The following is a 23,207-nucleotide window of genomic DNA, read 5'->3' as shown; positions in this document are numbered from 1 at the left end:
GAAAATATATTGGACTTATATGATAATATGGAGTTGATAAAACGATACAAACTTGTAAAGATCAAAAAGTCTTTTTTTTTTTTTCACAATGCAAAGCATTTTTTAAAAATACATTTAAATATTAAAATATTTCAGTGTCTTAATTAAATGATTTTTTATGGTTACATTAAATGATTGGTGTTTTGCTGCTGTGACTTCACATGAGCAGGCTCACTATTGGCTGTTTCAGAGGTCGAGGGCAGCCATTTTGAGTTGACATCATTGTAGTCTTTAGTTCACAACACTTAAGTGTCACCTCAGTCAACACTTAAGAATCAGTCTTAGACTTTACTGAAAGTTGCTTTTAGCTTCTTTATAAAGGTCTCCTACTCTTAGACAAGTCCTACTTTTTACTAAGAATTTTTTGACACTTAAGTCAAAGCTTAAGACTATTCTTAAGAGCATTTCTGAGAAGTTTTATACATACGGGCCCAGGTATAGTTAGCTCAGCTCAGTGGTGTGTTTATGATTTCAGGCTGCGTAACTAGTCCGATTGTGGACTGCTGTCATTCAGAATATTTCATCCAGCTCCTCCTGCTTGAACATCAGGATACGTTGGTGGGAGGAGAAGTGTAGTCTGTCCAGCAGGGCTGCCGTTTATCCAGTAGTGGACAACTGGCTTAAGAGTGACTGTAAGCATGATAAAACTGCATTGTGGTCCTAGTAGCTCCTGGTCTGACACGTTCATTGCTGGCCATATGGGTCTGTGCAGAGGACTTGTCTGTTTCTTGTGGTCTTTGCTGAGAATCTGTGCCAAATGGCTGTCAAGTTGTTGTGGTCTTCGCTGACATTCAGGACTGCGTTGTGGTCGTCTCAGGGTGCAGGTCCACCATCTGGTCTGGATACGGACCGGATCCATCTGACTATGGGCCTGTTTAGACCTGGTCACTTAATGTGTTTTCTCTGATCAGATAGCTATCTGATTTGTTAAAACGGTTCCATTTACGCTTTGCCACATAAATGTGTCTCCACAAAATCTTCAGTTCCCGTGCTATACAAATTTAACAGGGTTCACGTCAATGAAATCTATAGATATGCGCTGCATTTTATTCATCATCAGCTAATTACAAGATCAAAGACCGCAACAAGAAAGAGAGCGGCATCAACACTGGAAAGATAAGTTAGTCTTACTACTAATGAAGATGATTGTGTGTTGAGCATCTGCAACTTAATCTGCGATTAAATGAATAGAAAGGGCAGATAAATCAAGCATAAAAGAACACTTTTATGAAGCATTTGTTATGTATAATTTAATAAGTATTTTTTATGGAAATGATTATGGAAAATATTTATTTGAACTATAATTACTTAAAGGAAGTCAAGAAGTATTTAATGAACCACTGAAACATGTCTGGAGCTGATTGTTTATTTCTTCATAACCTGTGAAAAGAGTTGGTTGTGATAATTAATTTTAATCTCTGTGGGCCTGGTCTGACAGAATAACGTCCATGGACATGAGTCCCGAAAGATTCCACCCCAGAGAATGACCAGCTAGGGAATGACATAAAAAAATCAAAGCGAGAGAAAACTCTTTTTATAATTTTATGTGTGAATGTAAGATATTGACTATGTAAAAAAAAAATCTATGGTACAATATTTTAGAATGATTCTAAATAGTATGAGACTATTGTAAATATTAGCTTATTAAATTAGCTTTTCAGAAAATACAAAGAGATATGTGCAAGGTAATTTTAAAGCATGACATTTAAAAAAATAAACTGCATTAACTGATTTGCAAGTAGGATTGATGTAATGGTGAATATTCTTCCATAGGTGTAAAAGTTGACAGAGTGACAGACAATAAGTCAGAGGAAAACAACAAATCATTCAGGTGAGCAATATTATATGTCATTGTGTAACACACTTAAATATGCAAATACTTTTTAGCAACCACATATATATATATATATATATAGAGAGAGAGAGAGAGAGAGAGAGAGAGAATAACCTCCCAATTTGTGTTTTGCTGTGTGTTTTTTCCTCTGCTTGTGCTACAGGAAAAAGCTGATTCAATGTACAGGCGTTCAGACGTAGATGAGCACTCATCTGAGGCGAGACAGTACATGTTTAAGGGTTTAGGAACAGGAAGCTTTCACACTAAGGTAATTAGTTTGATGTAACCAGACTCTCTCGTAATATCTGGGCTTTCAGTTGCAATGGTTAGTTGACTATTTTTTCTCTAGGATGAGAATTGTGAACTCATGGGCAATAATGACGGTCTGTTAGAGAACAGCAAAATTAAGGTCAGTTAATATGTTTTCTCTTAATGCACTTGAGAGTTGATGTTATGGTTTGATTTCTCAGAATACTGTTCTGAATCTGCATTGACTCTGCTTTACAATAAATAACATTTTGGAATATAGGCAGACTGCAAGGAAGAATCTGATTGAGTTATATGTAGAAAGTATACAGTAAATATAGCAATGGCATGTTTCTGAGAATAATCAACATCTTTTCCCAGAACAAGCTAACTGAGAGTGAGCTGTCGGCTCTCGATGATCAACCATCAGGCAACAATAACCCGAAGGTATGCTTGACTTTTGTTATAAATGGTGTATATTTATATCCGATTCATAGTTTTCACTTTTTATGATGAAAATGTTTGTAGGATGTAAATTTTCTTCATTTATCAGGGGAAAGCTGCTGTTTTCAGCCGGTTGTTTAAAAGAACTCCTAAAAAGTGGACGAGTCACCCAGTGCAAGAGGTAGAACATCTGGTGTTACTTTAGACATTAAAATAACCAATTTAAGCCTATATGCTTTTTGATGACAAACAATGGAAGCTATTTTATATGTTGATATACATGTGCTAGTTCAAATAAATTCATAGCATAATTTAAGTTGAAATGACACTGACCATGAGCACTGAGGTATCAGAATGTTGCTAATATCCATTTTCATCCATTTTGTGGCTTACATACATGCTTTGCACATAAAAATGTGCTCCATACATTATACCATACAGTTAGTGTCAGGCCATGAGACAGTACTGTCTGTTACAACTAGGGGAGGCAAGTGACTTCTTCAGTGAAATTACCTACACATCAGCCAAAACTTTGTTGTAACTACAGTAAACCTGTAATCACATCAGTGTGAATCACAATAGGTTTGGATTAAAAAATTAATATTTAGTGCTCTAAGGACACTGCAACAGCTCAGATGATCCACCCTGTGTCCACAAAAACATACAGTAAACTGGATAAAATTGATTGCTGTAGTTGTGGTTTTATTTTATCTGATTACTGTTCAGTCAGTAAAATTAATGCTTTTATGTCACACATTACACAGAATAATGCTACCTACAGTTTTGAAGCTTGTCTTTGGTTTAGCTTCTGAATACTGTATGTCTGAGGTTACCTTCCTCTCTCTTTCTTAACAGGAAAAACTATCATTACAACATGGAGAACTCTCAGCCCACAATCACAACCAAACACAAAACAACAACACCAAGGTGTTACAAAAGTGCAGTCTTGTTCATGCATTCATTCATTCTTAAATGAATGTCTTAAAGTTGACATTTTGCAATACTGTGTAAATTATGATATAATTTGTATAGCTTTGTATTATGTGCTGGTCTTCTGTCTCTTTACAGGAAGAACCAGCATTGAAAAGTGCTGATTTTCCAGGCAGTGACAGTCTTGTAAGCTATAATGTCACTGAGGTTCAGTAAGACCAATCACAATGGCCATAATGAATTCAAAGTCACACAAAATGTAATTCTAACTCTCAGATTCATTTCTTTAGGAGGGAAATTCCCTGTTTAATTTTCTCAAAACATCTCCTAGAGGAACTGGGGATACTTATGAAGAGGTATATTGATACAACAAAACACAAAATTAACATATGACTGTCTGTTCAATTTATCCGTAGTATTTGTATATATATTTTTGCATTGCTACCACTGCCTTTCTGTTGATAATGCACAGTAGTTACAAGCTTTCTTCTCGTAGGACAGCCCACCATTACACATTAAACTGCTGGCCAGTAATGACAATCTCTTATATCTCTCTAACAACTTAAAGGTGCTTATCATGACCCTTTATTTATATTATATACAGTAGAATATATTTATATTGTTGTAATTGCTTAGTCACCTGCTTTTCACAGTTACTGTCCCTTTTTCTACAGGATAACTCGGGGAAGCAAAGTAGCACTTTCCGTAGTTCCCCAAAACCAGCATTACGTTTTCCTGCTGAAACGGTGAAGCAGCTTCCTCTTCTTATTGCTGTATTTACAGTAGATTGTTGACAATGTTCACAGTTAGCATGTACTTTTATACCATTTTTAATCAAATGTAGGATCCGCTAAGTGAGCATAGTGAATTTACAGACTGGGATTATACGTTCTTGGACACTGGCATTGAAAAGGTACTTCACCAAATCGGTAATGATTTTAAGTTGCCTGCAAAGTAGATGATGTTGTGAAATAAATGCTGAACTGTTTCCTCTATTTGATAGAAATCTATTGCAGTGCCCAGAAAATGTCATGATGAGAAACTCTCTAACAGTAATAACAAGGTAAGCCTTTCTCTCACTTTTTATGCAGAGGAGCACTTGTTTTCTCTTCTGAGGGTCAAAAAGCAGTATACATAGGCAGGAATATTGCAAGAAAATAAAAGCCCATAATTCCACTTGCCACAAACAATAGTGGAATTGGGCTTTTTGTTTGCACTTGAAATTATTTACAGTGTCAGTTCACATATTCTGCATAAACTCTTTTGGTGATAACATCCTTTCAGGTTGTGTCATTTAGAGTGAAGAGAACTCTACCTAGAATGTCCACACTTTCATCCAGTACGCAGGTAGTGTTAACACTTTTATTTTTAAATATCACTTGATATTTAATTATCATACTCTAAAATCTTTATATAGGATTCAGATCAAGAAGATATGATTGAGGAGCCTATGGAAATGCAACAACTGGGGACAAATGAGGTGAGTTATTGTTGCAATGAGTATGTGAATGAGTGTACATTATGGACATTGGAGTTTATTGCTCTGGCCACATCTGCAGTCCTTTACATTTTCTTGTACTCCTTCTATGGTGTATCAATATCACATTATGTCATCACATGATTTCCTATTCTCTGAATGTTTTAGGACTGTACTTTTGAAATCCTGACAGTGGAGATGGCTGCCTACCCAACAGATTTAAATTCTTTAGAGACAGATGCGGTATATTATTATTTTATTATAATGCAATAATGTTAAATTGGGTTAATTATGGAATCTATTTGAACCTTTTATTTCTTTCTTGCTCTCTTTTCACAGGATGATGACCTGATGGACTGGTGGAAAACTGTTGCGGGTGAGTTGGGTCAAATTACTTGACTGCCTATTATGGACATGCAAAACTACATGTTTTCAAAAATGACTAGTCTCCTAGAAGACCAGCCTGCTAATCTTTCTTAAAGAAGTCCTTGTATAATTAGGCTTATATATAAGAAAAAAGTAGATGAACCTCTCTAATCTTAGTCGACTAAAATTTGTCAGCTGGACGATTGGTCAATCTTTGTTCCTCATCTCTGTTACTATACCTAGTTTAGATCACTGTTAGAAAATTCATATGATTTACTGACTTTTGACAGGTTGGAGTGAATGGAATAAAACAGCAAATTTTCAGGACGAAGACGAGAAGCTGTGAGTAAATGTGGATTTTTTAAATCGTCTAATTGCCGCCAGTGACCACTGATCTTTTTTAAAAAATGTTTTGCCAGGGCTGTCGAGGCTGCTGCAGACCGTGTGTTCATGGCGGCCCGTCTCTTCGTCAGCCTGTTCAACCAACGTGGAGCTTCTCTGCAACGTCGCATTTTAGAGTTGCTTGCTCTGGCGGACACTGCTGACAGCTTCCATAAGAAGACCGTGAGCGCAGCTGTGGGAGGGGGTGTAGCTAGTGTGGCAGGGGGCATAGCCACCATTACTGGCCTCATCCTGGCACCTTTCACCTTTGGCACTTCCACTATCGTCACTGCAGTGGGTATCAGTGTGGCAACAGCTGGAAGCATCACCTCAGCCACAGCTAATATCACGGATGCTGTTCAGTCCAAGATGGATCGCAAGAAGGTGGAGAAGATGATCCAAGGCTACCAGAATGAGATCAGTGACATCAGAGATTGTCTGGAGTTCATGCAAGTATGTTTAGCATTCCATCTGTGTGTCATCTCTCTGTATGCCAGTCTGTCTATCTGCGTCTCACTTCTGATTTTTCTTTTGTATATGTAGGAAGGAATGAACACTCTGCAGGAATGGGATTTTAAGGGGTACTCTGAGAGTGTGGTCAACACAAGTCTTAGCCGTAACATAAAGCATGTAATGAAGGAAGGTGGACGAGCAGGTAAAGCCCTTATGATAAACACTGATAGGCTTATCAACACTGTGAAAGTTCTAGGTGTTGCAGGAGGTGCTGCCAAAGCCGCCAAGGCCATCAGTATCACCACGGGGGTCATGTCCACTCTCTTCCTCGCCCTGGATGTCTTCTTTCTTGCCAAAGACTCCAATGAACTTCACAAAGGTGCCAAGACCAAATTTGCCTCCAAGATCCGGGAAGTCTGCAAAGAGCTTCAACATGGCCTACTGGAACTAAACAAAGTGAAGACTCAGCTTCAAAAGACCATGGATGGAATTGAAGTGGAAGAATATGAGGAAGAGGAGGAGGATGAAGACCGATGCGAGTCAGATCCTGTTAAACTAGCTCTGCTTGAGCAAGAAATTGATCAGTTGGAGGACAAACTTGACCAGAAAACTATGCAGCAGCAAATGAACCAAAGCAAGAGAGGAGATTCTGAGAAAGAGACCCCAAAAAAGAAATAAAATGAGGAGTCAAAGAGACAAGTCAATGAGCTAACATATAGAAGCAACAAAAGCACTAAATTCAAAGATTTGAAAGAAAAAAAGGAGAGTGGGAAGAAACAAAAATGAAGAGGAATAATGCATTTTATTTGAAAAGACTTGGAGTGATTTAGAATATAGAAAAAAGAAGACTTTACACAGATGTTAAGGGGTTGATTATAAGAAGAATTGAACACTTCTGGGTTAAAGAGACAGAAAGAAAAGAATTAAAATGAAAGCAAGAGGGGATAAGAAGCCTATAAACACTCATGTGTTATTCAGGAAAATCAAAGTGACAGATTATATACTTAGAAGTAAGAGGGAGCAAAAAGAAAGACAACTAGATTTGCATTTCTTCAAATAAATACCATTGGATGGAAGGCAGCTCATGATTCATGTTAAAGTTTTAAGTAAGACTATAGGTTTCAGGTTTTAATTCTATATAAATCAAATGCTGCATCAGAAACATTTTGCCACTCAGCACCATAGACTGTATCAGCACGCATCTTTTATTTTCTGTATGCTACACACGGTCAACCTAGATTCTTGTTGTAATTCAACTTAAATTGTTAAATATATGATGATCACAATTAAGTTAAGATAATCAAAATTAAGTATGCAGACAAAACATTCAAAATGAATTTTTAGTGATTGTGGGTTTAAAACAAACCACCAAACTTTGATATTTAAGGTACAGTTCAGTCTTGCAAGCATTGTAAATAAATTCATGAGAATATGTGTGAAAAGTAGACCACTGTAAAAATGTGAAGGGCTAACAGCATAAGTCAAAAACTTTACCCTCAACCTGTTTCCCACAACCTATAGTCTATAATTAAGATTTTCACAATTGGCTAGTGTGGTTTACAACAGAAAAAATCTGTTTGTTTCAGTTCCTGCAGAATTATATCCAGGAAGCATTATTTTGTAGCTAAAAAGGCATCTGGATTTATTTTCTTTATGATTCTGGAAATGAGCAGTTATTGGAGCTAGTTCATGTGTTCCAACACTTGAATCTTTGGGGTATGTGCAGGTGACACAAGTTTGAATTATGGTCTTATTTCATCCTCTCTGCCCACTAAATAAAAATGGCAAAAAAAAAACAAAAAAAATTGCACTTTTTATGCATCAAAGATGTAATATATTTTTGTTATTTTCTGTATTATTTATTTTTATTGTATATTGTACATACATTTTATAAGCATTTTTTTATTATAAAAAGCATTTTTTGTTTTCTGTTAATCAGTTAACAGGTAGGTTGTTTGATTTAGATTTATTTCTAGAATGCTTTGTGTAGTAATTTTTCTCTGGATTTATGCAATGCATAAAGTGTTTATTATTTTTTAAAAATAAAATGCAGAATGAGTTTTTGTATTTATTTAGTAATAAATAGCTTAGCCCTTCTCTTATAAAACACCAATTTATTCAATCCAAAATGAATCTTTATTGGCAAACCTGTTGAAGATTAGCCGACAGGCTGTCGAGTCATTAAGTTATGAGATATTTCCTCACAAGTTTATTCAGCGTACTCTGAAATCGAGATTAGCATCTATCTATTATGACAATATCATCTAAAAACAGCGTTGAGCTTCTTTTTGCTAACCTTTAAGTCTAAGGGCCTCTGATAAAAGCCACCTGCAGCAGAGCCATAAGTCACAGCTAGAGCTGTGAATGAGGATGCTTCTGCAACCTCAAATGACAAATGGGACTCCATACACAGTCTCATAAACTTTTAACACGTACGAGCTTTGCACTTCACATCAACTGTGGCATTTGTGACGGGGCCTCATGTTTCTCTGCTTGTGTGTACATATAGGACTAAGGCTGAAAGAAAGGGAGAGGGTGCCCTCTGCTGTTGAAGAATATGTTTGGTATTTAGGGTATTTATAGTTTTTAGGTATTAAGGTGTTTCTTTTTTTTAACTATTATAGTATGATGGCATCATCTCTTCTCAGAAGATTATATGATGACATTTGAGAGCTAAGCATTTGCACAGTCCTACACATCAGAACCAAACATGAGTAAACTTGCATTCGTTAAATGATCAAATTAACCTGAATGTGCTTCATTACAGGGGACAGCAACAAACTAGATATAAAGCTATCAAAAAGCTTAATATTTTGGGTTACAAATAAGAAGCAGGACTTTTTTTTACCCTTCACTTTGTGCTTAATGCTTCACCTGCATTAATGTTCTGCTTAAACACAGTATTTTAGATTGCAAGTTTAAAGAAATACTGCTGCAACCTACAAGCAATATTTACTTGCAATATGCATTTCCAATATCCATTAAATATGTTTGATGGAAAGAAGCAAACTAATGTTACATAATGTTCTTTACTTTATATAACCATCGACTCACTGCCCCTAGGACATACAATTCAGCTTAGGATATACAGTTCTTGCTATTGAAGCATATATTTTAGACTGAGTCACACGGAGAAAAAAGAAACAAGTGTGGGTTAGAGCACTCAAGTAGACATAAGCACACGCACAGGAAAAGAAGTACAGGGCAATACAGGACAAGATAACTGGCCAACAGTAAAATATGTCATACTTTATATAAAATGTATAGAATAATAACAGATGTATTCAATTATTGCATTGGCAGTGACTATTTGAGAACGATCAAACACGGATGACATTTTCATCACACCTGTCTCAATGCAATTACAGACATCATTTGTCCCATTAACTGTGAGATAATCTTGAGTGCTCTCATTATTATGAGCTATTCTGAGATATCTGTAGAGACCGTTTTAATTATAGGGGAAGGAGAAAGAGAAAGACACTTAAAATAGATCAAAATGTTACACTTTCCTTTATAATCATCTTCATTTGAATCACCAGTTCCCAAAAATTCAAGGATCTAGTTTCATGTCTGTAATTTCTGGCATTAAAGCAAAAATGAAAGCATTATGCTAATTTCAGTGAGTATGACGTGACTTAAAAAGGTTCTCGACCTTGTGCTAAATTCAACCAGCCGGTAAAATACAGTAAACTGAACAAAAAAGTTATACTTTGCCTGTTTCACATGTATTTCAAATAAATTTGAAAATAACAAGCTACTTAATTTTATACGGTGTCTTGATTAAATCCCTGTCCAAAAGGCAGAAATATGCAAGATATGGCTATGTCAGGTTATTATATATATTTTTCTGTAATCAAATAATCATTATTTGGTCTGCTGTTGATATAAAGAAATTTCGGTAACACCTTACAATTAGGTTTACAGTAATGCATTAAATAACATTAACAGCGAGCAGTTCCTTTTTTACTGTATTTATTAATTTTTGTTAACATTAGTTTAAAAATACAACTGTTAATTAATGCTTAGATCCTTTAAATAATATTAACCAATACAACTTTTGATTTTAATAATGTATTAACAATAATTAACATTAATAAATGCTTTAGAAGTATTTCATTGTTAATTCATGTTAAAGTAGTTAACTAATGACAAAAAAGATAATGGTATTACCGAGATTTCCTTATTTTTTCAAATGCTTCTCATTTTAAAAGAAAAGAAAAACAAAACAATTAACAGCTACCTCTAAGAATACATTTACAACTAAGCTACTTCATATCTATATTGCTAATTCACACCAACATGTTTTACTGTAGGTGCAGTGCAACATTTGGTCATTCACTGCGCTTTGAATTCTTACGTTTATATTAATTACATTTGTTCTGTTGCATCAATGATATACTGAATATATTAAATAATAGATGTGTGTTGCACATGTCAGTAACTGACGCTCCTATCTATATTTATGTCTACAGGAGAGGATAGAAAGGATGGAGACAAATCTACACAAATACAACTAGAACAAAATCTGCAATGTCTTTTAAAGTGAAAATCCTTCCCTATTCTTATGTCCTAAACTCTAATCAACCCAGCATGTTGATGCCACTGGACTGTCATTTGTTTTCCAAACCCCTAATTTCCCACCCACACATGACTTTTCCCTTTCCCCTGTCTCTTCCTTATTAAATCTCTTTCCATTTTGAATATTGTGGAAGGTTTTTATCCTCTGCACTGATTCTTTCAATTCATTCTTCCCTTTTCTACTTCTTTTTTTTCTGGAAGCGTCTGAACTGACTCTGTATTGCCAAAGCTGCCTTTTCCGTCTCTGGCGCATCCAGATCAATGTCGATCTCTTCTTCGGGTTCTTGTGTAGGGTTCTTCCCCGCTTTGTCCACTGGTTTCTCCTGGGGGGCTGAGGGGCACATAGAAACATTGACAATGTCAATGGCATAGTAAAAGGATTTCTTACATTTTTGAAGCCAGTGTGCCCCAATTCAGGTTAAATCCTGTTGCATAAATTGTTTATACATTTTAATACCACAGAACTGTAATGTATGCAACTATTCTAATATCTCTTAACAGAACATATTTTCATGGTTAAAACTGAAGTGTCTATTTGTTTCAATGTTTAAATATTTTCTTGTATCTTAGATTAATATGCATGGATGTGCCAAATCCTGGAAATGAGTTGGCATTTTATCACTTCCGGTTTCATCTACCCAAAGTCCATGTGTTTTTTAACTGGATTTTTGGTTAAATGACTAAAATAAGGCCAGTAGTTAAACAAGCTTAAGATATTTTAACATTTTTAAAATATATAAGTAATACTCCCTTTACTTTACTTGTGTTGAAAAGGAAGCTACAGAGTTTGTCGGGAGCATTTAATGTCATCACGCCGAACAGGTATTCATCTACTCACTAATTTGCTTTCACAGCTCTTGGGAGCTATTCTAATTCAGATTTATTTATGTAATAATTTTTTTAAAATAACATAACATTATAAATAAAGACTAAAAGTTGTTGGAAGCTTAATGGTGGTGATGTTGAAGTTATGCGACTGTGGGATAGTTGGTTTATAGCCTACGTTTAGCTTTTTAATTAATTTTTGCGATTGCATTTAGCCTTCAAATTTCTTAAAGATGTGTTCATTTGTGAAGATTATTATTATGAACAAAACATGTAAGAATAATAAACTTTTGTTGGTCACAGAGCTTATTTTTTGCAATAATCTAAAAGCCAGTGTAAAACATCCTATTGGGTTTTTGTCGAGGGAAACCAGGGTGATGCTAACTTCGGGGTTGGCCTACAAAAATACATAATCACTGCAGCACACTATTTGCAATTATTTTTATTCAACCAATTTTTGCACTTCTGTTTGGTGTCACTAGACTAGAGGCACACAAATGACACACTTCAGCTTAAAGGGATAGTTCACTCCAACTGACTTCTATTGTATGGACAAAACCAGCTGAAACATTCTTCAAAATGTCTTATTTTTAAATGAAATGCTGATGGGACATGCAACGTTAGGGCTTTGGTGAGATGAAAGGGTAAGTCAGCTGAATATACACTGACCTTATGGGAATAACCAACCTACACTAGACTGCAATAAAGAACTGTCTCCTGAGTGAATGCGTGCTTGAGTTCTCATGGGTATGCACGTGTGCTTTTTTGTTAAGAGAATGGAGAGAGAGAACTGAACTGATCCTTTACGATAAAAATAGTAAAAACAGATAAAAAATCAGACTGAACTGGTAGACATCTGTATTGTGGTAGGTTACACTTATATTTGTACAAATATAAACCTGGCCTTATGTAACCGTACAATTCTGGTGGAGAACAAAACATGGAGGAGTTTTCAAGAAGTCAATTATGAAAAATTCAAACGTGGTGTAATGAAACGCATAAACGCACCTTTTTTATCTGTGTCGGGCCCCTGAGTGCTGTTGGGAGGATCAGATGAACTGTTCTGTAAGAACGAGACAGCAACTACCAGGTTTATCGTTGTGTGAAAGCATTTATACATGCAGTATAAACAAAAACAACAACATTTGTGAAATTTTATGTGGTCTGCCATTAAAGGGGTCATATGATGCGATTTCAATTTTTCCTTTCTCGCTGGCTAATCAGAGCACACCTCGCTTTTCAGACCGATTAGTTTTGTAAAAATCGACGCGTTTCAAAAAGGCGGGCATAGAGGAGAAACAATAATGTACAGTATGTGGAAAATAATGTGTTTTTTTAACTTTAAACTTCATAAACACATTTCATTACACCAAATACACAAAATAATGTTCTTTTTAGCAGCATCATATGACCCCTTTAAATTAAACGCTGATATGAGCTTTATGAGTCGTGTGTTAGGATTCTGAGTGATAAAGACCCCTTAATCCCCATCGGTTTAATCCTCCTTTTTCAATTCTGTGTGCAATCTGGAACAGTGGCACTCAGCCCTGGAGAGGATCCCATAACATGCAAGCTTAGTGTGTCTGTGTGTGTGTGTATTTTATATATATATATTTTAAATTAATTTATCCTTGATGACATTTGTAATTGAAGAACAGGAATCCAATAAACATTTACATTTATGGTCCACAAATATCATATCTATCTGTTTAATATATTAAATGAAAGTGTGCTTTTGTATTTTTGTTAAAGAGAGAATCCGTCACCATCCTTATGTTGCCTTTTCAATGCGCACAGCATGAGTAAACTACTTGAGGCCAAAATGCATTCAGTATATCTGTGACCTTGCTTCTTCAATTACGAGAACAAATTAGCCTTGAGATGATGTCCTAGATTTGAGTTATTCATATAGACACTGACATCCAAAATGTGTCAATTTATGTTCATGTATTTCTTGCGTTACTTAATTGAATGTGTACTTTCAGCAATGAATTGATGGTTAACCTGAGAAACTCCATGATATTTGCTTTAAGCAGTTAATATACTGTAAATACTTCTTACATATTATCTATAGAGCACAGAAAATGTCATCAAGGGAGACGAAATAGAACATTGCCTAAACACACACACACATACACATATTATCCACTCTCTTGCTTCAAGGGACTCTTTCAAATGCAAATCTCTGCAGCCCTCCCTCTATAATCCTTTTTTTGTTTTGTTTTTTGGAATGAGAGAACCTCTTCACCTTACCCTAACTCTGAATCTGCCTCAGCTTCCTCTCTCTAGTATGTTTTAAAGCATCCCATCCAGCCAGCTGGCGCCCAGTGTTGTCCATAACTTTTTCTCTGCTATATTACCTTACCTTATTTTCACTCTCACACATCAGTGATACACACCAGCCTCACACGGCACAATCTCCATCTGCTAATTAGCCAAGCTCATATCAGCAAGGTCAAGCTCCCCTGAGCCACTTATTAATTGGCAATTAATGGGACACACAAAAAGAATGTAAAGCACCACATTTTAATTTTAAACCAGGGGAATCTAAAGATTAATATTTTCTCATTGAGTAAAAAGCACTGTATAATGCATTGTAAAATGTATAAAGGGATGGCTTAGCTGTCAAGCCACCTCTAATTTCTCTTCAGTAAAGATGAAAAACATAACCCTTTTATATTTCTCAAGAGAAATTACTGAAGAGAAATTAGAGGTGGCTTGACGAAGCAATGTACTCTTCAATACAACCTACATGGCTCAAAGGATTTAAATTATTTAACCCTTTTTTGGCCTCAACAAAGAATATATTCACATCGAAGGTAATACCATAGATATTTATTATTTTATTATGAAATTCGAATTAACTTTGAAGTAACTCTGGTTTATCAGATTTAAAATAACAAACGAACACTCACCTCACTCATAGTTCTGAGAGAAGTCGAATGCCTTGTTGGGCTCGCGGGAGAATTTGTAGCGTGACTCGGAAACACTAAATAAATTTAATCGAAATTTCTCCTTTTTTTGTCCGGGTGCTTTAAAATTATGTCAGAACAACTGAACCGAGAATATTATGCTGAGAACTGAATCTCAATTTCTCATCCCGGAAAACACGCCCCTGCGCGCGCGCGCTCTCTCTCTCTCTCTCTCTCAAATTATGTCAGAACAACTGAACCGAGAATATTATGCTGAGAACTGAATCTCAATTTCTCATCCCGGAAAACACGCCCCCGCGCGCCCGCGCTCTCTCTCTCTCTCTCTCTCTCTCTCTCTCTCTCTCTCTCTCTCTCTCTCAAAAGATCAGATATTGGGCAATATTTTTATCTGTATAAACAGGTTATGTTGTTGTTTTTATTGCTGTTCTGTTTCTGTAATTATAATTATAATACGATAAAATATTTTTATGAAAACTTATTGTTATGATTATTTATTATTACTATTGCATTCTTGATTATTATCATTAATTAATCAAAATAATATTTTCAGATATGGTCAGATATTGGGCCATACTTTTACTTGTATAAATAGGCTGTTTTTATTACTAATGATCAGTGTTGGGGGTAACGCATTACAAGTAACGCGAGTTACGTAATCAGATTACTTTTTTTCAAGTAACTAGTAAAGTAACGCATTACTTTTTAATTGACAAGAGAATATCTGAGTTACTTTTTCAAATAAGTAACGCAAGTTACTTTTTTTTTCCAATTTATTGATTGACAGCTCTCCTGTCCCCGTGTTGAGAGAAATCAGATGTTACTGTAGTTCAAAATAAATATGAATATGCATTAATTCATCTCACTCACAAAAAAAAACACAGATTCAGTATTTCCTCAAAATGAATAAAAATAATGCAACTCAGAATATGACGCAAACCTGCAATAATTAAATGTTAAACAACACAAATATCCTTTATGTATTTAATCCCATTCTATTTGCTTCTGACCTTCGATGATCCAGTTCAACCGTACTAATAAGAACAAATGACTCTAGACAAACATTTGTGTGTCTTTTTTTATTGCTGAAGTGTGTTGAAATTTCTTCTTCTGCGTTCTACTGTACGGACGTAAATGTACTTTCCCTTCAGCCTGAGGCTTATTCATTTCACTTTTGGTGTGAAAAGGCTTTTATATTTGCCAAAAATATAACTTTTTTATTTTAAAAACAAACAAGCAAGCCCTGTCCAGATTTTAAAAGTAACGCAAAAGTAACGTAACGCATTACTTTCCATAAAAAGTAACCAAGTAACGTAATTAGCTACTTTTTATGGAGTAACGCAATATTGTAATGCATTACTTTTAAAAGTAACTTTCCCCAACACTGCTAATGATGAATGTGCAATTAATATAATAATGATGATGATAATAATAATAATAATAATAATTTTGTGATTATTTTCGGAATATTACGATGAAAATCATCGTCATAAACGTAAATGGCGGATTCGTAATAAATATTGAGAGAAAAAAATCTTAGTGTGTGTGTGTATTTTTAGTGTGAACATAATGTATCACATTTATCAGCGTGTATAAGCGCCGCTATGCTTGTGAATCTAGACTCACTTCCGGAGAACGAGCGTCTTGCCGGAAAAAGAAAGAGAGAAAAAAAGGAAAGAGAAAGGGAAAAAAAACAGAAGTGCTAACGAAAACATAAACACTGCGGGCACGACCAGAAACGTGACCTAAAACTGCGGGGTTTTTTGGCTCGCCGGTGCGTGAGTGTGTTGAGGGCACATCTAACTAATGTGTCGAGCTTTTGTTTGCGCGTGACTCGAAGGTGAAGGAAGGGAAATCTGCGCAGAGGATTAACAAGTGCGGAGACTTTGGGCCTACAGTAACGTTAGAGGTAACACCGCTCGCTAGTTAGCTCTCCATTTTCTCGCAACGACCAATGTTTACATGTTGTCAACTCGGGTCAGCACTCATAACAGATCCGAAAATGACGTGTTGATCTCGTGTTTTTCGTGCACGACACATTACACCATATTTCCTCGTCGGGACGTTTTTGTAATCTTGAGAATACATCTCTTTGTTCAAACTGTAGAACCTGTACAACTAACGTTACTTGCTTGCCAACATCCGTGTGCGCGTGCAAAACTAGCCAGCAGCTTTTCTATTTTTGACCAGGGTAATGCCACAAAAGCAATTGCTAAGATTAGTTAGCACACTAGCTTGTCGCAGCCAGTTTACTGCGCACTATCAAGTTGTTATGTGGCATTAACACAAATGCACAAACACTTCTAAGTTGTTATCTAAGGGTCGTCTGCAGTTGGACTCAATTGTTATTGTACAAGGTAATGTCATGGTTTTTGCGATTTGAGGCAGGTGTTTACCATGCCAGCTATTTACTATGCAACCTTTAGCTGATGTCAGAGATCCTCTCAGTCACTGGATGGGGTCAGCACCATAGACTGTATAAAAACAGCACCATATGTCAAAATGGCAGTAATGCCTTTTTATGTTCATCAGTTTGAAGACTGCATTTTGTTCAGACCTCTAGTAATCATCGACTATATGAAATACAAACGTTAAATGATCTGTCAAGCATTCTTTAACAGTACCCTCAACTCAAGTTTTTTTTTTTTTGTCTTGAAAATAGTGTTATGTGGTGACTATCCAGTGTGTGATTGATTGAAGAAAGCCATTTTCTTTTTTTCTTTTTATAGGCTCTCTTCTGTCAGAAGGGACAGTTGGACAGAATGTGTGATACAGATGGTAAATCCAGTGTCCCAAATGGTAAGTAAACCATTAAGTAAGTAAAATCTGCCCAAAACTGAAAATTTTGTCCTTGTGCGGTACCACCCCAATACTGATTTCTTTTTGAGTAAAATACAAAAGATCTTAAGCAGAGTGCCTCATTCTCCATATGAGGAAAGTTAAAAAAGGTTAAAAAATCACCATGAAATATTGTAACAATAGTCTATGTGATTTATTCTCATTATTATGTGTCTTCTGAAGTCCTATGATCTTTGTCTGAGGAATAGACCAACATTTAAGTCACTATTAACTGCAGCTTTGACATTATTATTCATTATAACATCTCACTTTTTTGCTTCACGGAAGTTTACATGACATTATAACATCTCATTTTGTGCTTCACGGAAGAAAATTAAATTAAATAAAATGAGGTCAATGCGACATGAGAGTGAATAAAGTCTTGGGTGAAATGCTCATAATCTCTGATGTATTCAAATTATGGCAAAAGTAGCCAATTTTTATGTATGGGGCTTAATTTACCAGGTGGTTCTGATGATCCAGAACCTGGAGAAGGAAGAGAGGAGGCAGATACATCTGCAGCGCCAGAGGCCCAGACCAGTCCTGATTCAGGTATGGAAACAAATAGAGTACTAACTGTCATATACAGTACACTACTGTTCATGAGTTTGGGGTCAGTAAGATTTTTTAAATGTTTTAAAAGACATCTCTTGCACTCACCAAGGCTGTAATTTATTTGATCAGTAATATTGTGAAATATTGTTACAATTTAAAATAACTATTTTCTAGTTTTTTTTTAAAAATGTTATTTATTCCTTTGATGGCAAACCTGCATTTCCAGTCTTCAGTGTCACATTATCTTGTAGAAGTCATCTAATAAGCTAATTTGGTGCTCAAGAAACATTTTTTTTATTAGCAATGTTGAAAACAGTTGTGTTGCTTAATAGTTTTTTGGAAACCATGATACATTTTTTTTCAGGATTCTTTGATGAATAGAAAGTTCAAAAGAACAGCATTTATTTTATATAGAATTCCTTTGTAATATTCTAAGTGTCCTTACTGTCACTTTTGAGCATCCTTGCTGAATAAAAGTATTAATTAAAGAATATACCCTAAAATAACGAACTGGTGTGTATTTATGGAATCTTAGGATAATGTTAGAGTTACCTTGACAGCAGGATATGTAAATAAGCAGTGCTCCACTAATTGTTCAAGTTTTCTCTTGACAGCAAATTTGAGTTCAGCCCCAGAGGGAAGTGAGGATGGTCAGGACAGGCCGATGGCAAACTCTGAGCAGAAACAGGGGCCAGGAGAAGAGGAGGACACCAACAGCATGGATGGCAGTGGTCTGTACTCTCTCACTGAAGAAGGAGAAAGAGAGAGTGAGGGAGGAGGGCAGCGAGAGAGGGGAAAAGATGAAAGTAAGAGATCCACCAGGAAGAGGAATCGACCCAGTGGTGGAGCCACACGCCACTCTTCCAGTTCAGATGATGACGATGAAGACGAAGATGAGGAAGAGGATGCTGAGGAAGAAGATGAGCAAGCCATGGAAGCGTGGCTGGGAGCAGACCTGCGTGACCTGAGTCGCCCTTCCTGGTGCGCGATCCCGTCACTGCGTGCCCGAGAGATTGGCCGTGATTCGCATCAGTTTGTGAGGAGGGTGTGTGGGGCGCGAGGTCTAGTGCAGAGGCTGGAACTGCAGGGCCGTCTGGAGAAACACACAGGCTGCGTGAACACCCTCCACTTTAACCCCTCTGGCACCCGCCTGGCTTCCGGTAGCGATGACCTCCGCGTGGTGATCTGGGACTGGGCTCGCAGAAGGGCAGAGCTGGAGTTTGACAGTGGACATAAGAGCAATGTCTTTCAGGTGAAAAAGTGCAGTTCAGCTGACTGCAGATGTCTGAAGCTCTAGAATCTTGATTAAAAAAGTGGCACATTGCTGTGCCACTCCAAATTTAAGGTCTCTGATGGCAAACATTATTATCTTTCTTGTTAGAAAATAATAACAACATTTAAAAAACGGTTCCTGTACTGTAACACTGCTGTTCTAAAATTTGGAGTCAACAAGTTTTGAATGTTTTTGAAAGATGTCACTTAGGCCCTGTTTCCACTAGTGCGTTTTTGTTTTAAAACAGCGTTTTAAAATGAAAACGTTCCTCGTCTACACTTGCGTTTCAGGCATGTCACATGACCATTCATGCAGGTACAACAATGAGCATGATGTTATTGTTTACACGGTCGTCAAGGATACGCAGAGCGAATGTGGGCAGCCACGCCATCGTTTTCAAAAGTCTCAATTTTGGTTCGGTTTACACTAAAACGCAACCCCGGAGTTTTCAAACTAAAACGGGGTCTACAGCGTTTTCGAAAGTCGAAAAGTCGGCTCTCGAAAACGTGAGAGTAGTGTAAACGGCAGGCGTAACCGTAGCAAAAGTTATGCGTTTTAAAACTAAAGCGCACTAGTGTAAATGTAGCCTTATTCTCAGGATATGTAAATAAGCAGTGCTCCACTAATTGTTCAAGATTTCTCTTGACAGCAAATTTGAGTTCAGTCCCAGAGGGAAGTGAGGATGGTCAGGACAGAGCGTTGGCAAACTCTGAGCAGAAGCAGGGACCAGGAGAAGAGGAGGACACCGACAGCATGGATGGCAGTGGTCTGTACTCTCTCACTGAAGAAGGAGAAGGAGAGAGTGAGGGAGGAGAGCAGAGAGAGAGGGGAAAAGATGAAAGTAAGAGATCCGCCAGGAAGAGGAATCGACCCAGTGGTGGAGCCACACGCCACTCTTCCAGTTCAGATGATGACGATGAAGACGAAGATGAGGAAGAGGATGCTGAGGAAGAAGATGAGCAAGCCATGGAAGCGTGGCTGGGAGCAGACCTGCGTGACCTGAGTCGCCCTTCCTGGTGCGCGATCCCGTCACTGCGTGCCCGAGAGATTGGCCGTGATTCGCATCAGTTTGTGAGGAGGGTGTGTGGGGCGCGAGGTCTAGTGCAGAGGCTGGAACTGCAGGGCCGTCTGGAGAGACACACGGGCTGCGTGAACACCCTCCACTTTAACCCCTCTGGCACCCGCCTGGCTTCCGGTAGCGATGACCTCCGCGTGGTGATCTGGGACTGGGCTCGCAGAAGGGCAGAGCTGGAGTTTGACAGTGGACATAAGAGCAATGTCTTTCAGGTGAAAAAGTGCAGTTCAGCTGACTGCAGATGTCTGAAGCTCTAGAATCTTGATTAAAAAAGTGGCACATTGCTGTGCCACTCCAAATTTAAGGTCTCTGATGGCAAACATTATTATCTTTCTTGTTAGAAAATAATAACAACATTTAAAAAACGGTTCCTGTACTGTAACACTGCTGTTCTAAAATTTGGAGTCAACAAGTTTTGAATGTTTTTGAAAGATGTCACTTAGGCCCTGTTTCCACTAGTGCGTTTTTGTTTTAAAACAGCGTTTTAAAATGAAAACGTTCCTCGTCTACACTTGCGTTTCAGGCATGTCACATGACCATTCATGCAGGTACAACAATGAGCATGATGTTATTGTTTACACGGTCGTCAAGGATACGCAGAGCGAATGTGGGCAGCCACGCCATCGTTTTCAAAAGTCTCAATTTTGGTTCGGTTTACACTAAAACGCAACCCCGGAGTTTTCAAACTAAAACGGGGTCTACAGCGTTTTCGAAAGTCGAAAAGTCGGCTCTCGAAAACGTGAGAGTAGTGTAAACGGCAGGCGTAACCGTAGCAAAAGTTATGCGTTTTAAAACTAAAGCGCACTAGTGTAAATGTAGCCTTATTCTCACCAAGGCTGCATTTATTGGATCAAAAATACAGTAAAAACAGTAACATAATTATAATTTAAAAAGAACTGTTTTCTATTTTAAAGTGTCATTTGGACAGCTGAATTTGGTAATCAAGAAACATTTCTTATTATTAGAAGTGTTGAAAACAGTTGTGCTGCTTAATATTTTTGTGGAAACAGTGATTTTTTTTTCCACGATTCTTTGATTAATAGAAAGTTCAAAAGAACAGTATTTATGTAAAATGTTTTTTTTTTTTTTGTAACAATGTAGAAGTCTCTACTGTCACTTTTGATCAATTTAATGCATCTTAACTGAAAAGTTATTAATTTGCTTATAAATTGTACTGATCACAAATTTTTGAACAGTGGTATACTTTACAAGTGTTTTTGAATCTGTTCATGTTATAAAGATAACCACCATAAAAGCCACATCAGTGGTTTAGCCACTATCCAACTTATTTGTGATTTTCTTTCATTTCTATTGGGTTGTTGTTGTTGTTGTTGTTGGACAGAAACCTCTTGTTTGTGTGTATCCACTAAAGGTGTTAAATCTTAGTTTCAGATGTCTGGAAGAATATTTTAAAATGTATAGATTTAAATCAATGCATTCTATTATTAATTATTCTGTCCCCAGGCAAAGTTCCTCCCACACAGCGGTGACTCCACTTTGGCCATGTGTGCCCGAGATGGACAGATCAGAGTGGCCGAGCTTTCTGCCACACAACGTTGCAAGAACACCAAAAGAGTGGCTCAGCACAAAGGTGCAGCTCATAAGGTATGATCAACCAGAAAAGTTTTGTTTAATTGTATATTTAATAGAAATATTTTATGACAGACCGATTATTGAAAATGAATGATAACTCTGAGGTGTTTAAAGTTGTGGCCATTATTCTGGTGTGTATATTAATTTTCGAAATTGAATTGTTTTCAATTTGCTTCTTCCGTGGTTACCTCAAACCAAACAGGGTTGAAATCTGTGACTAGAGCTTTACAGTCACATACATTCATTAATCAACAGCTTGGAACATCTGTTGCCCAATCAGAATCAAGCATTCAATCTTATTGTGGTGCAAAAACAAAGGACATACTTCATATAATATCAAAAAGTATCATTTTTATTGATTTATTGCAAGTTATAAAAAGTGACTGCAATCAAAAAGTCACATGTAAATGCTTGTGATTAAATGTTTTTTTTATTTTTGTTCCTCTCTCAGCTTGCACTGGAGCCAGACTCTCCCTGCTCTTTCCTCTCCGCTGGTGAAGATGCAGTAGTGTTCCGCATTGACCTGCGTTTAGACAGACCTGCCAAGTGAGTGCACAGTCATGTCACAAATGTCACAAACAGCCCTAAGATTGCCAGAAGAAAAGAAAAGGAGCACTTCAGCAGAGTGACACAAGTGAACAGGGACAGGATTAGAAATACTACAAAGAATTGTATCAGCTGCTAGATGAGTCAGTGGAAGCTTTTCTCACAGGTTATTAATTATATGGCTTACTTAACAGTGGTACTTTTATATTTATATATGCAAGTGACATATCAATAGGATTTCGGTACAATAGTTAACCCTAACCCTAACCAGTGTGCAGGTTTCTCTTTGTGAGGTTTGGTTAGCAGTGACTGAAACGCAGCTTTACACACAACTGCCAGTCTGCATGGAGAGGATCTTGAGACTCCAGTAGCTTCAAACACCTGACTGCTGCTCAGCAGTGGCTTTTTTACAGCTGGCATTACAACACAGTTAATTTGTTTGACAGAAACTTTCCTTAATAAATCTTTATCTGACCAAGATCTTCTGACCAAGAAGTCACTCACAAATCTTTTGACAGTTCAATAATCTCTATTTGTTTTTCACAAAATATGATTTGTTTTGATGCCTTTTGCAAGACATTGCATTGTTTCATACTTTTCATCTTCAGAAAGATCTTTCTTCCTCACCATATCGCATGAGAACTGTGACTTGCTTAATAATGTGGAACAACCTCTTTAAGTAGGGTTTCCATTTACCTAAGAAGACCTGGCAAACTATTGAACAAACCTGTCTGAGATTGATACCAGCTACCTGAAATGATGTGAAAATCAAAACAAACAAATATCTGACTCTTTATTGTACCGAAATCCTATTGATATGT

General features: G+C 36.9%; 3 protein-coding genes across 7 annotated transcripts in view; 2 read left to right on the top strand and 1 right to left on the bottom strand.

Moving 5' to 3' along the window:
* Positions 1 to 7,191, top strand: part of LOC107706363 (uncharacterized) — a 9,763-nt gene extending 2,572 nt beyond the window's left edge. The window contains exons 2-20 of the mRNA XM_016510054.1: positions 1,813 to 1,870; positions 2,037 to 2,141; positions 2,223 to 2,282; positions 2,501 to 2,566; positions 2,673 to 2,744; positions 3,419 to 3,490; positions 3,632 to 3,700; positions 3,784 to 3,849; positions 3,990 to 4,061; positions 4,168 to 4,239; positions 4,338 to 4,406; positions 4,497 to 4,556; positions 4,778 to 4,840; positions 4,911 to 4,973; positions 5,139 to 5,213; positions 5,310 to 5,346; positions 5,627 to 5,678; positions 5,756 to 6,170; positions 6,261 to 7,191. Of these exons, the coding sequence (XP_016365540.1) occupies positions 2,052 to 2,141; positions 2,223 to 2,282; positions 2,501 to 2,566; positions 2,673 to 2,744; positions 3,419 to 3,490; positions 3,632 to 3,700; positions 3,784 to 3,849; positions 3,990 to 4,061; positions 4,168 to 4,239; positions 4,338 to 4,406; positions 4,497 to 4,556; positions 4,778 to 4,840; positions 4,911 to 4,973; positions 5,139 to 5,213; positions 5,310 to 5,346; positions 5,627 to 5,678; positions 5,756 to 6,170; positions 6,261 to 6,848 (2,061 nt within the window). The 5' untranslated portion in view covers positions 1,813 to 1,870; positions 2,037 to 2,051 and the 3' untranslated portion in view covers positions 6,849 to 7,191. The remainder of the gene's footprint in view (positions 1 to 1,812; positions 1,871 to 2,036; positions 2,142 to 2,222; positions 2,283 to 2,500; positions 2,567 to 2,672; positions 2,745 to 3,418; positions 3,491 to 3,631; positions 3,701 to 3,783; positions 3,850 to 3,989; positions 4,062 to 4,167; positions 4,240 to 4,337; positions 4,407 to 4,496; positions 4,557 to 4,777; positions 4,841 to 4,910; positions 4,974 to 5,138; positions 5,214 to 5,309; positions 5,347 to 5,626; positions 5,679 to 5,755; positions 6,171 to 6,260) is intronic.
* Positions 3,749 to 14,652, bottom strand: LOC107706367 (Purkinje cell protein 4-like protein 1). 2 transcript variants are annotated; one of them, XR_001636145.1, is made up of 4 exons: positions 14,492 to 14,652; positions 12,585 to 12,639; positions 10,414 to 11,082; positions 3,749 to 3,762 (listed from the first exon to the last, which is right to left on the bottom strand). XR_001636145.1 is itself a non-coding variant. In XM_016510060.1 (3 exons), the coding sequence occupies exons 1-3, from the start codon at positions 14,498 to 14,500 to the stop codon at positions 10,931 to 10,933; spliced, it is 216 nt and encodes a 71-aa protein (XP_016365546.1). In that variant the 5' UTR covers positions 14,501 to 14,652; the 3' UTR covers positions 10,282 to 10,930. The 2 variants fall into 2 exon arrangements, 1 of the variants encoding a protein (XP_016365546.1); XM_016510060.1 differs by lacking the exon at positions 3,749 to 3,762 and having other exon boundaries at positions 10,282 to 11,082.
* Positions 14,653 to 16,061: 1,409 nt separating this feature from the next.
* Positions 16,062 to 23,207, top strand: part of LOC107706361 (DDB1- and CUL4-associated factor 8-like) — a 17,623-nt gene continuing 10,477 nt past the window's right edge. The window contains exons 1-6 of one of the 4 annotated variants that reach the window (XM_016510047.1): positions 16,062 to 16,280; positions 17,236 to 17,305; positions 17,810 to 17,896; positions 18,514 to 19,151; positions 21,712 to 21,852; positions 22,292 to 22,386. In XM_016510047.1, the coding sequence (XP_016365533.1) occupies positions 17,269 to 17,305; positions 17,810 to 17,896; positions 18,514 to 19,151; positions 21,712 to 21,852; positions 22,292 to 22,386 (998 nt within the window). In that variant the 5' untranslated portion in view covers positions 16,062 to 16,280; positions 17,236 to 17,268. The other 3 variants (XM_016510046.1, XM_016510045.1, XM_016510048.1) reach the window with 3 other exon arrangements.

The sequence above is a fragment of the Sinocyclocheilus rhinocerous genome, unplaced genomic scaffold (assembly GCF_001515625.1).
Source record: "Sinocyclocheilus rhinocerous isolate Xijiao unplaced genomic scaffold, SAMN03320098_v1.1 scaffold444, whole genome shotgun sequence".
NCBI lineage: Eukaryota > Metazoa > Chordata > Actinopteri > Cypriniformes > Cyprinidae > Sinocyclocheilus > Sinocyclocheilus rhinocerous.
This window is presented reverse-complemented; position numbering and strand designations above follow the sequence as displayed.

Coding starts and splice junctions, on each gene's coding strand:
- LOC107706367 (XM_016510060.1), bottom strand. Junction 11,083..12,584: donor GCCCGACACAGATAAAAAAG/GTGCGTTTATGC, acceptor TGTGCCCCTCAG/CCCCCCAGGAGAAACCAGTG.